Source organism: Ochotona curzoniae, unplaced genomic scaffold (genome assembly GCF_017591425.1).
Source record: "Ochotona curzoniae isolate NIBS_2020 unplaced genomic scaffold, NIBS_Ocur_1.0 scaffold_4506, whole genome shotgun sequence".
Classification (NCBI taxonomy): Eukaryota; Metazoa; Chordata; class Mammalia; order Lagomorpha; family Ochotonidae; genus Ochotona; species Ochotona curzoniae.
Window position 1 is genome coordinate 87,359 of NW_024467119.1, and position 16,452 is coordinate 103,810.

The 16,452-nt window shown below is 51.6% G+C and overlaps 1 protein-coding gene and 1 long non-coding RNA gene across 5 annotated transcripts in view; both read left to right on the forward strand.

Moving 5' to 3' along the window:
- FBXO25 (F-box protein 25) overlaps nt 1-12,095 on the forward strand; it is a 40,735-nt gene extending 28,640 nt beyond the window's left edge. For 2 of the 4 annotated variants that reach the window (XM_040966826.1, XM_040966825.1), the window contains exons 6-9: nt 5,610-5,703; nt 6,542-6,726; nt 7,973-8,155; nt 9,202-10,294. In XM_040966826.1, coding sequence (XP_040822760.1) covers nt 5,610-5,703; nt 6,542-6,726; nt 7,973-8,155; nt 9,202-9,531 — 792 coding nt within the window. In that variant the 3' untranslated portion in view covers nt 9,532-10,294. Of the gene's footprint in view, nt 1-5,609; nt 5,704-6,541; nt 6,727-7,972; nt 8,156-9,201; nt 10,295-10,785; nt 10,813-11,293 lie in introns of those variants that run through there. The other 2 variants (XM_040966828.1, XM_040966827.1) reach the window with 2 other exon arrangements.
- Nucleotides 8,170-8,908, forward strand: LOC121147105. Its single transcript, XR_005882338.1, has 2 exons — nt 8,170-8,646; nt 8,756-8,908. It is a non-coding gene; the product is annotated as an uncharacterized LOC121147105 (long non-coding RNA).
- Nucleotides 12,096-16,452: the final 4,357 nt, after the last annotated feature.

Sequence of the window (16,452 nt, forward strand, 5' to 3'; positions counted from 1 at the left end):
AGCTTGTTCATGGTCTCAGCAGTCGCTATAGGGTGTCCTAGTGTCACCGCTGCTGTGGTGGTGGCTGCCGACACCAGGACATCACTGGCTATGATGACTGATGTTATGCCAAAGTCTCTTTTATGCCTTATCAGGCTAAAAGAGGCCTTTCCATCAGTCCCAACAGGCACAGGCAGGATTCCAGGCAGCCACATGACAACAGTGGTATCACCATTGCCATTCCAACACGCTGTTAGGGTGCAGCTGACCTCAGTGCAATTCACTTCAGAGACGTTTTCTGTATGTAAGAGAAAAAAGTGGGGGATAACACAGGCAGACATAGGCTTAAAATTCAAGGAGCTAAGGTTCACCCACGTGAGCGAGTCCTCAAATCCAGAGGAGTGATTGAATAATTTCCATAGTAATAATTGCCTCCCTTAATAAGAAAAAAGGGGGGGTGGGATGCAGTACATGCCCATTCCCCACAAAGCTGCCACTAAGAAAAGACGGGAAATATCAGGACCTTGGTGCTCATAGGAGGAAGAAAAAAAGAGGGGTGCTTAACATTATACTAATATACTTATATAATATATAAAGGCCTAATATACTTGATTGTTCCGTCGATCTTCCAACTCAAATGCCATCATCATAGCCAGTACCCGAGCTTTCACAAAACTCAGCAGCAGGAGCTTGCCGGACAAGCCTCTCAGGAATCCACCGTGCGCCATTTTTGTTTTCTGGGAAAACACAAACGGATCCTCGCCCCCATATGAGGATGGGATCTGGGCCTTGCCACTGACCAGTCAAGGGATCCTTCCACAACATATAACCCTTCTGCTTCTGAGACGGATTCCAATAACAATCTGCAGCTGACTGTTCTTCAGCATCCAGTGTTGGAAAATTTAAGATAAATAATACAAGGTTCAAATAATCTCGGGGAGTGCTATATTCTCCTTTTTTTTTTTTTAATAAGATAATCCTTAATAGTACGGTTGGCGCGTTCCACACTACCTTGTCCTAGAGGATTATAAGGAGTGCCTGTACTTAGCTATATATAGTGGGAGGCAGCAAAATTACAAAACTTACTGCTGGTATAGCAGGGGCCATTATCAGTTTTAATGACTTTGGGAGTTCCTAATATGGAAAAACATGCATAGCAATGGGCTAGAGCATGCCTGACTTGTTCCTCTAAGGAGTAGCTAGAATAAATCTCAGCTGCTTCACTGAGTTATTTTTATAAAAGAAGGAAAATAAAATAAAAGTCTCTGGCAGGGGAGGAGACATGGATTCATTAAAAAAAAAAGAAAAGGGTCCGGCGCGGTGGCGCAGTGGTTAAGGTCCTTGCCTTGCACGCCCAGGATCCCATATGGGCCCTGGTTCTCTCCTGGTGGCCCCACTTCACTTCCAGCTCCCTGCCTGTGGCCCGGGAAAGCAGTCGAGGACGGCCCAAAGCTTTGGGACCCTGCACCCGCATGGGAGACCCGAAAGAGGCTCCTGGGTTCGGATCGGCATAGCATCAGCCGTTGCGCTCACTTGGGGAGTGAATCATCGGACAGAAGATCTTCCTCTCTGTCTCTCCTCTCTGTATGTCCGCCTTTCCAATAATAAAATAATAAAAATAAATCTTTAAAAAAAAAGAAAAGAAAAGAAAAAATTTGGAGTGTTTTTCCAAAGATTTTTTGGGGATTATTATTTTTTTTAATAGTAAATGTGTGTTCCGATGCCGGAGCACACACTCTTCACTCCCAGCACTAATCGCTGGAGAGAAGGGTCATATCATGGAATATCTTAATGATTTATTTCTGTGTGCTTTTGAATAATCCTCTAATCATTTTTCCCATTTGTTTTCAGGCATATCATCAATTTCTGTCTTCACAGTCTAACATTGAAAAATTGCATTGCCTTTGGGGAGTCATTATGTCTTCTATGGTTTTGTTTCTTCTGTATCAGTACTTAATTTTTAGGCATTTGTGGAAATACCGGTTTTTCCCTGATGGATTTATCTTTGAACTTTGCCTCTGTGCCTGGTTCAATGCAGGTCCAGAGAAGTGTTCAGGCTGAAGCCAGCGCTCAGGTGTAGGGTACGAGTCCAGGGTGATGTGAGGCTGGGTGACATAGACTTGTGTCAGCATTGGGGAGAGCGTGAGCATGACTTGTTAGCGCAGTCAGCAGCTTACTTCCTCTGCTTCACAGCACTCCATACCAGGGTCGGCGCCCTTCACGCAAGCACATGAACCCTGCTGTGACATACCTTGTGCAACTTGAGAGCTTTTAGTCTCTGGTGTCAGACGCATTGAATGCCCAGAGAGTCAGCTGCATGTCACACCCAATAAAAAAATAATAAAAATACACACCTGTGTCATGCAGTCACACAGGGCTGAGGACCCAGTGAGCCTGTCCTGCCCACAGAGAGCAGTGCCCACAGTGCAGTGCCCACAGTGCCCACAGTGCCCACAGAAGTGCTGCAGCCGCTGGCTGCCTTCACGGGTCTGTAGGTGGCAGTATGCACCCATTGGTCTGGGCCTCCCTGAATGGCCATGGGAGGAAAGAAGGGACTCATGGATGCTCTTCCTCCTGCCCTGCTCCACTCTGAACCCCAGGTCACCATCTCCCTAGAATTCTGTGTTGGGCAGTATTGCTCCCAGTCCTGAGTTTCATAGTTGGAATGTGCTGAGCCACTGTGACCTTTACTGAATTCAAAATGACATTGACTCCTCACTGGTCCAGGCAAGAAAGGAAGGAGAGATGATCACCTCCCATGATGTTCTGGGGGTCCTGTCTCCTGCCTCCTGCCCCACTGTAATAGTCCAATCTGGAAGTCAGTGTTTTCTGCAAGATTCCGTGTCAAGCAGTATCACCAGCCACCTTGCCTGTCCCCACTTCTCTAGCCCTGGGCTGCAGGAGCCTCTGGTGGTATTCCTGCTGGTCCTGTGTGCTGTGCACACTTCATGGCGTCTCTGCTGTCCGCAGTACTTCCCCAGTAGGCCTCTCTCCAACTGTCCCCTGGCAATGTACCTCCTGTCCTCTACCCACTTCCCTGGTCAGAATCACTGTGTCTGCTCCTTATTTGGCCATCTTGGACTTGTGGCTGTGGTTTCATGGTGTCCTTTGTGGCCTGCTGTCCTAGCCAGGCCTTTGTGGAGGTCAGGTCATGTCCCTCACGTGGGAGCTGACTACCAGATGCTATTAGGGTTGTCTTCAGGATGGTTTGAGCAAAGCATTCCAGATATGTGCAGACCCATCTAAGTGGGGAAGAGCAGGAACAGGGCACAGGCTCTCTGTCCTGGCATCCAAGCACTGCTGCCTCTAGCTTTTAGAAATGGAGGAAGTTGGGCCCGGTGTGGTGGCGCAAGTGGGTTAAGGTCCTCGCCTTGCACGCCCAGGATCCCATATGGGCGCCGGTTCTATCCCGGCAGCCCTGCTTCCCTTCCAGCTTCCTGCCTGTGGCCCAGGAAAGCAGTCGAGGACGGCCCAAAGCTTTGGGACCCTGCACCCGCATGGGAGACCCGAAAGAGGCTCCCGGGTTCGGATCGGCATAGCATCAGCCGTTGCGCTCACTTGAGGAGTGAATCATCGGACGGAAGATCTTCCTCTCTGTCTCTCCTCTCTGTATGTCCGCCTTTCCAATAATAAAATAATAAAAATAAATCTTTAAAAAGAAAAGAAATGGAGGAAGTTGCTTCTGCTCCATAAAACAGTCTCCACAAAAGGGCAGATGTATGAGTGTGTGTGAGTCTATACACACCTAAGTCTTGCTGGTTGAGCACCGTGTCAGGGTTTGGTTGCAGGCACCACAGTCAGCATTAGCACATCCTGGCCATGCTGATCAGGCCTGTGGTGCAGATATAACTGGCCTCAATGGGAAACACGCCTGGGGCAGCAGCTCCGAGCCCCTGGTGTGAATGGACAGCAGTGCTGGCCCAGACACCACAGACATATGTCCTCTGGTGTGAGTGGATGGCTGTGCTGGCCCAGACACCATGGACACATGGCCTCCTAGGGTGTGAGTGGATGGCAGTGCTGGCTCAGGCATCACAGGCACACAGCCTCGGGTGTAAGTGGACAGCAGTGCTGGCCCAGACACCATGGACACATGACCTCCTGTGTGAGAGTGGATGGCAGTGCTGGCCCAGACTCCACCGGCACACAGCCTTTATTGTGAGTGGACTTCCAAGGAGTTGGCTGTTGGCCAGAGCAGTGCCCAGAGCTGTTGGGCAGTAGGTGGGCAGCAGGACTCAGGACCCTGTTGTGAAGAGGGTCCTGGAGCAGACATAGGTGAATGGGAATTACTGTCCTGTCTCCCTTCTGGTTCTACATGAGTACAATAACCCAGGATCCTCTAGTGAGAGCCTGGGGATATCTTCCTGAGAAAGCTGATGTCCACCCTTCTGGAGGTGGCTGAGGAAGCAGGTTCTGGACAGGCAGTATGTCCAGAGCGGATAGGATTGTTCTGGAGGTCAGTACAGCCTGGTGGTCCTGACTGAACCCAGCCACATGGACCCAGGAATGTGAGAGAAACTGGGAGAGGGTGCTTGGATCTTTAGAGTCACATGACCAGTGTTAGGTGTTGTGTGTCACAGCTGCAGCAGTGCAAGAAGGCAGAGCTTTCCCAAGTGTCAGACTAGAGCCAGAAGCAGTGGTGGAGGGGAGACATGTTTTACAGCCACTAAAACAGAAACCAGAAAGTAAGGCAACTGTGTGTATCGATGAATGTCAGTGTTCAGCTGGAAGTTTTCAGATTGTAGCTGCATATTGGATGAGTGAGGACACCAGAGAGCCAACCACTCACATGTGTGAAGACAGGAAGGGTACTGGACTGATGGGCAGATTGGGGAGGGGGTGATTTAGAGAAGGAGCCGTGAGGCTGCAGTGACGACTGGGTGGGGTGCAAGTGTGTAGGGTGTTTGCAGGTCTATATGGTATGTGGAGGTATATGTGTACAGATGTGTGTGGTGCAGGTTTGGTGTGTGCAAGGGTGTGTGTAGGTGTTTGGTCTATGCAGGTGTATGTGTATAGATGTGTGTACAGATGTATGGGGTGTTTGTAGGTCTATGTGTGTGGTCTGTGTGTGTGTGTGTGGATGTGTGTGGGATGTTTGCAAGTCTATGTGCAGGTGTGTGTGTTTGTGTATGGATGTGTGTGGGGGTGTTTGCAGGTCTGGTGTGTGCAGGTGTGGGGTTTTGCAGGTCTATGTATGTGGTGTGTGTGTGTATAGATGTGTGTGCAGGGGTGTGGGTTATGTTTACAGGTCTATGTGGTGTGTGCAGGGATATGCATGTGTCACAGCAGATCTGTCCTCGTGGTCTCTGTGACATTGATTTATGGTGGGGATTTCTAGGTCATCTTTCATTTCTTGGTTGACCAAATTGCTGCTTCAAGTTTAGGTCTGGTTTTTTGCTTTTAATATTTTGGTTTTCATTACATTGAAAGGTAGGAAGTCTGGCCTAATCCTGAACGAATATTTGTCAGGGGTCAAGCTTCCCAGCCTGTGTCCCATCTGCTTACTTGATGGCCATTGGCTGTATCACTCAGCTCTTCCCACTGCCTGGTGACCATCGGCTGGGTCACTCAGCTGTTCCCCTTGTCTTTCCTTCGTCTGTGTTGCTCAGCTCTTTCGCTCTGCCTTCTAGCTGCTGGAGCTCATTGCAAAGTCCCAGCTGACATCCCTGAGTGGAGTAGCACAGAAGAACTACTTCAGCATTCTGGATAAAATTGTTCAGAAGGGTAAGCACAACAGTGTTAAATCAACGATGTTAAAACGGTGTTTTAATCAGATCCTGACAAGAACCTGCCTGTGATTACTCTGTGCCTGAGAGGTACCTCTCCATCCCAGGGATCCCTTCTTATCAAAGCTGTCACTGAGAAGTCTAGGAGTCAGTAATCTCCTGTTTAATTTGTGAGCCTGCTTGTTAGCTAGTGATTAGTAAATGGAACTTCAAATTTCACACTATATTTTCATAAACTTTTTAATTCTTTTTACAACAAAGGCATAAGAAAGTAAAAACCATTACATTGAAATTACAGACCCTACTGAAAATAGCAGTCAGGCGCAGTTGTAAAGTTTCAGGTCTTGACCACACCTACAGGTCACAGTGACAGGGAACCGTGGTTGTCCACTGTGTACAGTCCTCAGGAGTTGCCAGCCTTGAGACATTGTGTGACTGCCACCAGAGGTGTTTCCACTGCCAACTGAGAACCCATAAAACAAATCCCTGCCACCCCTCCCAGCCCCAAATGGATGCATTGTGTGTTGCTGGGCCTTTGTGTTCCTGCGGTCTGCAGTGTACCCTCCTGGGCCTGCTGGTCAGAGGTGTGCAATGTGCTCTTCTGGGCCTACTGGTCAGGGTATGCAATGTGTCCTCCTGGGCCTGCTGGTCAAGGGTATGCAGTGTGCTCTCCTGGCCCTATGTGTCCCTGGGGTATGCAGTGTGTCCTCCTGGGCCTGCTGGTCACAGGGCTTGGGGGGGGGGCGAAGGTGTGTTGCTTCTGGGTCCATGTGTTGTTTTGCTGCTTGTGGGGCCGTGGATAGAGCTTTGTGATCTCAGCTCTGTTTTCTGTCTAGTTCTCAGGGACCACCACAATCCCCGCCTTGTCAAGAACCTGCTGCAGGCTCTAAGCTCCACACTGTGCATGCTCCTCAGAGGGGTTGGCAAGTCCGTCCTTGTGGGCAACATCAACATCTGGGTCTGCCGCCTGGAGACCATCCTTGCCTGGCAGCAGCAACTACAAGACCTGCAGATGACACAGGTCAGTCTGTCGTGCTGTGTAGACAGAGTCAGCTCCAGGGAGGTCTGCCCTGCTCTGTAGACAGTCACCTGTAGGTGCCATTGGTATGGGTTATCCTCAGCTGTGAGCAGCCCAGGATGCTAGGACTGTCTGATTTAGGGTGTCTCGCCCCCAGCCAGGCACCAGCTCCTGAGCAGCTGCAGGCTAGCTTTGTGCCTCTGCAATTTGCATACAGGCTCCTGGCCCACAAGGTCACACTTTAAAACAAATTCATCACTGTGTGTGCCCCCACATGCATGTGGCTCCCTCTGTATCTCAGGATTGTACTGGTGGGGACACAGGACAAGAGGGCCTATGCCAGACCACACAGCAGCCCCCTGGTCATCCACACAGCCTCCCTCCATGGTTGTCCACACAGCCTCCCTCATTCCCCTGTGGTCATCCACACAGCCTCCCACTATGGTCATCCACACAGCCCCAGCACACACCCCCCCCATAGTTATCCACACAGCCTTCCCCTATGGTCGTCCACACAGCCTCCTCCTATGGTCATCCACATAGCCTCACCTGGTCGTGGACCATGGAAGGCTCATAGCATGGCCAGGATATTGGGCTGCTGCACAACAGCCTTGGGCATGTCTGGTGAACCCAGAGTGCTGATAAGAGAGCAGGTCCTGTACCCTGTGCTGCCCATGGGATGCCCAGGAAGGACTCTCAGAGGCTGCACCCTCGCAGGACATGAAGGGAGCAGAGCTAGGTGACAGAAAGGGGCTTTTAATACCTCTCCCTATGTCCCGCACACCTGTCAAACAAGCTGTAACTGTCCAGGTGATGCACCAAGCTCAGATCATGTTGGTCATCCAGGCCTGGGCACCAGGGCTGTTTCTTAGGAGGGGTTCATCAGCATGACAGGGTGGAGTTCAACCCCAGCATAGGCCACCCAGGTTGGCTCCAGAGCAGGTGGACCCAGGAATGAGGCCTGACTGCAGGGCCTATTGGCTGCATGCCCACCTCTGAGCAGCAGCTCCAATGCAGGCCACCCTGGCCTCTGGGCCCACAACAGGAAGAAAAAGGTTCATCATGTCCACAGTGTCACTGCCTCAGAGACCATGCTAGGTGTCGGTGGGGAACAGACAGACCTGTGTCTGGTAGAGTGGGAGGCCCTGTCCTGGATGCAGCTCCTGACAGCAGTAGGCAGGACGAGGGGATACTGCTGGACGCCTGGGGCCTTGCAGCCAGCCTCAGCTGCTGCTCTACTGCACTTCAGCAAGTGGACACAGGACTCACGCTCGTTGACCTTCCTCTGCACATGCTGAGCAACATCTTGTACCGCTTCTCGGATGGCTGGGACATCGTGACGCTGGGCCAGGTGACCCCCACACTGCACGTGCTCAGTGAGGACAGGCAGCTGTGGAAGAAGCTGTGCTTGTACCACTTTGCTGAGAAGCAGGTGAGGAGGCCACATAGCTGCACCCTGCCCTGCAGCTGCACCCAGGCCCTTCAGCTCAGAGTAACCCTGCTTATGGCACCCTAGTCCGTGTTTCTTCCCATCCCCTCAGCCACACAACCCCATGGGCAGTGTGCTTTATAGTGCAGGTGCTTGTCTCCTAACACTGTGGCCTTACCTGTTGTCCCTCGTCTACCTAGGGCCCTGCTCACTGGCCACTCTCCCTGAGCCAATGTCCTAGGGCTCTGAGCTGTGCAGGAGGCAGAGCTTCCTCCTCTTCAGGGCTGTGTGATGTCCATGGTGGTCATCAGGCCATGACCTCCTCTGTCAGTGTGCCTTGGTCTGTTGCACCTGCAGCTCTGTGAGCTATGCTGGAGCAGAGACAGGTGTGTAAACTGGAGGCCTCCCCTCTCCAGGACCACACACAGGCCGTGGTGCCAGGTGTGGACTGGAGGCCTCCCCTCTCCAGGACCACACACAGGCCATGGTGCCAGGTGTGGACTGGAAGCCTCCCCTCTCCAGAACCACCACGCACTGGCCGCAGGACCAGGTGTGGACTGGAGGCCTCCCGTCTTTAGGACCACACACAGGCCATGGTGCCAGGTGTGGACTGGAGGCCTCCCCTCTCCAGGACCATACACAGGCCGTGGTGCCAGGTGTGGACTGGAAGCCTCCCCTCTCCAAAACCACCACGCACTGGCTGCAGGACCAGGTATGGACTGGAGGCCTCCCGTCTTTAGGACCACACACAGGCCATGGTGCCAGGTGTGGACTGGAGGCCTCCCCTCTCTCCAGGACCACACATAGGCTCTGGGGGCAGGCGTGGACTGGAGTGGTGTTGTGAATGTTGTATCATAGCTGTGAGCCCCTTCCTGGGTTTTATGTGGGCCCCGACTCAGTCCAGGCCTGTAGGCAGCAGCTGCCCAGTGCCTCTTGGACAGAGATCTGCTCTAGGGGGTTTATCTTCCATGCCCAACTCCAGTGATGTGTCAGCATGCCCCGTGTGTGAAGGCCGGTTTGCTCTGGCTCAGTGTGACTTCCCTACTCAGTTTTGCAGACACCTGATCCTGTCAGAGAAGGGCCATGTTGAGTGGAAGCTGACATACTTTGCACTCGAGAAGCACTACCCAACCAGGGAGCAGTATGGAGACACCCTGCACTTCTGCCGGCACTGCAGCATCCTATTCTGGAAGGTACTGCAGTTAGAACTGGGGGTCTGGGTGGGTACCCTGCTTCCGCCCTGGTCTGTGAGCTCCCTGTTGACTGGGGGGGAGCAGTGGGCATCCCTGCTCTCACCCTGGTCTGTAAGTTCCCTGTGTGCTGAGGGGTGTGGTGGGTGCCCTGCTCCTGCCCTGGTCTGTGAGCTCCCTGTTTGCTGAGGGGAGGAGTGGGTGCCCTGCTCCTGCCTGATACCTGGTGGATCTGCTTCAGAGCCATTTGATAGGCACAGTCAGACCCTTGGCGCTCCTGCTGTTCCCTATGGCAGATGGCACCCTTATCGTGCAAGTCCCTGCTCTAACTGCAGCAGGTGACCAGGGCTGTGTTGTGGTAAGTGGCACTGGACAGAACATGTCCACTGTGCCAGCCTGCTCTTTGGTTGTAACCACCGCCCCTCAGAATCACATCCATGCTCAGGCGAAAGAACATTTCTGTGCTGACCTCCCTCCCCTATCAGACCAGACATGGGGCCCATAACAGCCAAAGTGGTCTCACATCCTGCTGCCCTTCCAGAAGTTTCTTCCAGGATTAAAATGTCTGGATACCTGGGGAAGCGACCACAGCCACACAGGCAGGTGGGCAGCCATGGTTGTCCCCTCTGGAGTGGATATCTCCTGTGGTCACATCCCTCTGTCCCCATGAGCAGATGTCCTGGCCATACAGGGGAGGGTGCCATTCTCTGAATAAGCATGGTGGTGGTCCACATTACACAGGACCCTGATCACAGTGAGAAGCCGCCTGGGCCTCCCCAGGAGCAGTGGTCACAGCTACATTTCAATGGCTGAGTCCTCACAGGCTGCTGTCCCCGTGTATGCGTGCCGTGCGGCCCATGACTTCATTTCTCAGGGACTGACTGTTATCTTTTTTTAAAGATTTATTTATTTATTTATTACAAAGTCAGATATACACAGAGGAGGAGAGACAGAGAGGAAGATCTTCCATCCGATGATTCACTCCCCAGGTGAATGCAATGGCTGGTGCTGTGCTTATCCGAAGCCGGGAACCAGGAACCTCTTCCAGGTCTCCCATGTGGGTGCAGGGTCCCAAAGACTTGAGCCGTCCTCAACTGCTTTCCCGGGCCATAAGCAGAGAGCTGGATGGGAAGTGGGGCTGCTGGGATTAGAACTAGCACCCATATGGGATCCTGGCACGTTCAAGGCGAGGACTTTAGCCACTAGGCCATGCCGCCGGGCCCAACTGTTGGTTATCAATCTGAGATGGAAGTGACCGGCAATTCCTTTGGACTCACTGCCTCGCATGGATGCTGGGAGCTTGTCCTGGGAGCCTGTCTTGGCACGTGGCGTTGCTGTGAGCACCACACTAGCCCTGATAGCCCACTGTGGTCTGGCTCTTCTAACTCTGGCTTCTCTCTTTTGCTCCCCTCACTGCACTCCTTGCCGATTCGTGTGCTAAAGGACTACCACCTTGCTTTACTCTTCAAGGTACTGCCCTGTGGCATGTGAGTGATTGGCCCCCACAGCAGCTGAGCAGGACCAAGCCTGTGGGGCACCAGCCGAGAGGGCACCACATGGGTTGACCTGAGACAGATGCATGGGCCCCACCACCTGGGTCCTGCGGGCTGGCTGGTGCTCCTCCACAAAATGCATGTCTTTGTGTCCCTTCTAGGCAGTAGAATCCTGTCAACACCACCCCTAGCCTCCACAGCAGCCTCCTTGGGGCAAGGCACGCAGGAAGGTGGGGAGGGAACAATGTGGGGCAGAGGCAAATGCCTGCATCTGATGTGGCGCCTCAGCCACACAAGCTTTCCAGGCCACCTGCTGCGGGAACTCAGATGCTGGTGCAGTTCAGGACTTAAGTTAGAGGTGGGCCGGTTGCCACATGGCCATGGGCAATACTTGCTGCCTGTCTCCAGGGACACGGCTGGTGGTGCTGCTGCATCTGACCTGTGTGCTCTCCTCGCAGGACTCGGGACACCCCTGCACCGCAGCTGACCCTGACAGCTGTTTCACACCTGTGTCCCCCCAGCATTTCATCGACCTTTTCAAGTACTGAGGCCACTGTTGCCGCTGTATACCCACATGCAGCTGGCAGTAGCTGTTTCTGTGACCAAACACGATGATCAGGGCTGGGGACCGCGGCATCCTCCCTTGAGGCTGAAGCTTTCTGGAAGAACCGGAAGAGCATACCGCTCCCTGGGCCTGGCCTGGAGCCAGCATGGGGTGGGGGTGGAGGACACAAGCAAATCATTTTTCCCTAAGTTCCTTTTCTTCTAATGATATTACAGTTTGTAATTTTGCATATTTTATAAAAATGGACCAAAATACTTGGGTTTTCAATCCCACATTCTGTGCTGAATGGACACAAATGGCCAAGAATTGCTTCTTAATTGTTGAATTTTAGCTTCCTAATTTTATGGTCATTAGAGGTGGAGGTAAAAGAGTTGATCATTGTAAATACATTGTGCAGAATATTTATTTTTTTTCCTTAAAGTGTATTTTGACAACTTCATTGGCTGTGCCCACGTGAGCCTCTCTGGATGCACATTGACCTGGGCACTTCCAGCTGCCAGCAGCTAACGTGCGTGGGGCTTTGAGCAGTGCAGGCCACCTGTAGCCAGGAGCTGGCCTGTACTGCTCGCTGCATCTGACTACTTTGATAGACAAAGTCCTACATCATGTGTGCTGACCACACTGTGCAGTTTCCCATAATGCTAAAACACTGTTAAGTGATTTTGATATTGTTTACTTAAGTCTTTAAAAGACTTCTGTTTTTAAAGTAAAACATGTCAATTGCAGAAAATTCTGAAAATAAAAGGCCTATAAAGGAAATAAAATTGATCCATTATCCTAGCACGCAGAGATTCCTGTGATTGTGAAACAGTAAGAAAATGTGTGCCTCGGGCGCTCTCGTCCTCTTGGAATGGTAGGGTGCTGAGCAAGCCAGTCCTCCTTACACACTTGACTGCTGAGCATGTCGGGATATGCAGTTTGCCTATTGGTCACTAGTTAGGACAACACAGATTGGGCTCAAAGGCTCATGTTCTCTACCAAGGGACCCAGGCTGTGCTTGTGCTCAAGGCCCTGCGCAGACACCTGCAGATGTACACGTGAGCCTCGAGTGTCTCTCCTGCACCTAAGCACTGAGTATGCTTGTGTGTTCTCCACATGTATCCCACACATACTGTGTTCAGCTTTACTTTATCATCTCATGACAGGCTATGTGAACATGAAACATTCTCCCATCCATGTTAAGACAGATCACGCACCACACCCCATGATGCACTGGGTTCAGCCTCCTGTCACAACTAGTCCATAAACTAACTGCTCTACTTGATGTTGTATGAACATTCTGACCTCCGTGTGATGGCAGATCACACACCCCACATGCTGCTTCTCTTGTGAACAGAATCCTCAGCACCTCAGACTGCCTCAAGTTATGCACATATCCACAAGGTGGCCTACGTTACATTCTCTACACAGACATGCAAACATCCCACATTCCAGCTCTCTATTTTGGGTTCCTAGAAACACTGCACTACACTACACTACACTTCGTTTTACGACTAGCCCATGAAAACCCTGCATCCCACTTCATTTAATGACTAAACCCAATAACATAATTTCTATTTCATTTTATGCACAAACCCATAAAAACTTTCTGTTACACTTCATTTTATGACCAGTACAGAAAGCACTATATTTTACTTCATTTTACGGCTGAGAGAACAAACATCCTCCATTTCTCTTCTTTATGTGGGCAGACCTAAAAATCCCCTTGCATTCCATTTTATACCCATCTCTTTTAAAACACTATGTACCCCATGATCAATGTATGACAATCCCCATGAACACCTTCCATTCCACCACATTTTATGCATAGCCCCATCAGCACCCCAAATTCCACTTCCTCTTAATGACCAACATCTCCCTATCTTGTGTTCCACTTCCTTTTAGGACACCGCATGAACATTCGTTTTATGAATGAATGCACTTAATGACTTATATTTCAACTTAGACCAGGCATAAAAACTCTGCATCCCACTTCATCTAATGACCAGGCTGTGAACACCATGATTCCCACTTCATGTCATGAACAGACCACCAGCACCCTACATTCAATCACATTTTACGACTGGCCACATGAGCACCCAGTGTTCTGTTACCAACTCCAACAAGCATTCCTCTTCATTTTATGACCAGCTCCATGAACATCCTTCATTCTACTTCATTTTTTTAGCCATTTTTCTAAGTGTTGACCTATTAATTACTTGCAAATTTTCTGTGCAGCATCAGCTGGGCAACCAGCTTTGTCATCATAGCGTTGGGCTGTTCAGGCTCCTGCTATTAACACTGCTAACTCCAGCCTGCATTGTGGCAAATTGTGTGTGCTTGTGCGTCTGTGGGGAACAGTGGGGTGCCCAGTTGTTCATCCAGCAGTGCCTGTGTGTCTGTGGGCAACAGCAGTGGACCCAGCTGGTCATCCAGCAGTGAAGGTGTGTCCATGGGTAACAGCGGGGGACCCAGTTGGTCATTGCAGCTGTTTCCAGTGTCCATGTGTCCTTGCAGGTGCTCACAAGAATGAAGCAAGTGAGTGAGTGACTGTGGTCCAAAGCACTCTGCCTTCATGGAGTGAATGTTCTCTTCAGTTTTTCAGACATTGAAAGGTTCAGTCTTCTTTAAGCATTTGGTAGAATTCTCAGGGAAGCTGTCCAGGGGATTTGTTGGTGCTGACCTGGCTTCTTCCTTCCTGCTTGTCCCAGTTGGATGTGTATGTCTAGCAGTTTTCCCAGATTGTCCTGTGTTTCTTCTCTTGCTGCCCCTCTGGGTGCCATGGCCTGGTTTTCATTTCCTTGCTCTGGGAGTTTTTTAGTTTCCCATCCCTTTGGTGACTTGATATCCACATGTAAGGGATCTTCCTTTTTCCTCCTGCTCTTGATATCTAGTTTCACCCCATGGTGACCCAAAAAAGACACTTTGGCTGTTTTGTTGCTGAAACACCAGGTACCAGAGGGAGACACTGGCTGTGGTATCTGCAAAGACTCCCTGACATTCAGTAAAGCACCATTGTCTGCCTGGTGAAATGCTGGAATACTGGGAGTCCTTGGAAGTCCTGAGGATGACCATAGCTGAGGAGGATGGAGGGGTGGGTGGTAGCACTGGGGTGGGCTTCCTGGCCCCACTGCAGCCCATCCAGGTGGACACAGACACCCCACAAAGCTAAGGACAGTTCTCATACATCCTTGGTCACAAAGTGTTCCACCTCCCACCATCACAAACCTGAAGGCTGACATGGTTGGGGCCACACTTGTCCACAGCCTGCAGCATGTCAACATCCACCTTGTACTCCGTGTCTCCTTTTTGATGTGTTCCAATTGAACATGGAAAACAGTTATGGTTTTTGTCCTTGTCACTGTTTTAAGATGGCCAAAGTAACATGAACTGAAAAGGCAGAAACAAGGGGGACTAGTAGTCAATGGGCTTTGTCCTGGGTGGCCACAAGATTGGCTCTCAGCAGCCTTTGCCTTTAGGAAGTCCTGAGATGGCCAAGTCTGTGTGCACTGTTGTGCCCCAGCCCTAGATCCTGGCACCATAGCTCCTGTGTGCCCCAGGGCCATGCCTGGGCTCCCACTCATCCCCACAACTCCTGCCTGGGCTCCAGGGGACTGTATCTTCCCTGTGCTCTGGAGCCCACAGTACTCTTCTTATCTCCACCTGGAAGAGCCTTGAACCCCAGCAGTGTGAGTGTGTGCCTCCACCAAGGGAAATATTCATAGCATTGTTTGGGGACCATGTAAAATTGCCAGCTAAAATTAGCCAAAATATGGGTGCTACTGAGTGCCATGGGTCACTGCCACCTGCAGCACCAGTATCCTATATGGCACAGGCTCAGGTCCTGGAAGCTGCCCTTCCAAACCCACTCCCTGGGTTGGCAGTGGAGGATGCCTAGGGTCTTGGCCATTGGGAACCATCTTCTGGAATCAATGAAAGCCCAACTCTCTGATCCTGGGCCAACTGGCTGAGCTGCTCAGGCAGCCGGTCCAGCAGTCAAGTAGAGGGGAAAGGTCAGGTCCCGAGTGGTACATGAAGGGTTAGTGATCAATAACAAGCTGCCTGCAGTTCTCCAACATTGTTACCTCAGCTGCCAGCAGCAGGCAGTGCACCCGTGTGCGAAGTGTGTTCTGTGAACATAGAAAATCCCCACTGTTTACCTTCCTCACACAACATCCTGTTTCTCATGGAGCTGCACACTACTGATGACTGATCACTTATGTCACTGCTGATAAAAATCTGGAAAAAAACACACTTAAGGGCCTCTTATCCTGGATGGGCAGGCTGTCCCTGGCTTCCCAGCACAGGAAAACTTTAACCTGAGGGGTGGTGAGCCCAGGGAATGGACAGCACAGGCTCGGGGGAGGGAGACGCAAGCAAAGTCCCTGAGGTGATAGGCATCTCTATGGGTGCCTCTGGGCATGGAAGGTCCAGTGGAGGGCCCTTGCTCCATACCCTGGCTCTGCCTTCAACACGGTCACCACCAGCCCATGCTCTGCAGACCTGAGAGGTTCCAAGGCTCCAGACAGGGTGCTCAGTACCCCAGGGGCCTGCGCCGCCTCGAGACTGCGGCCAACAGCTTGGGACTCAACTCCCAGGGGGCCAACAGGGGCACGGGGGCCCTGCAGCCACATGGAGGGACAGGGCATGAGGGCAGGGCCACATGTCCCTGGGGAGCTCAGTGGCTGCCCAGTTTATCAGCAGCCTTCAAAAATCTCAAGTTGCTGGGCGAAGCACCCATACAGCTCACCTCAGAGCTGCACGGTGGCCAGCCCAAAGTGGAGGGCAGCACATGGCCCCACACTCCTGACATCTGGGTGGGAATGCAGCCCACACCTCCAGTGCTGGCCCGACTCCAGTGGGGAAACGCACAGGGTCTGCCACCCCTACCCTGGTGGCTTCACACCCTCTCCAGCGACCCCTAGAGGAATTGCCCTCCTCAGCCTCAGTGTGACTCACGGGCCTTACTTTGCTCATTCTGAGGGCCTTCACCTCATGTGGACCCACGTTCATGTCTGTAAAATAAATGTGTATGTTTGGGGGAGTCCCTTACCCATACCCAGAAATCCTAGG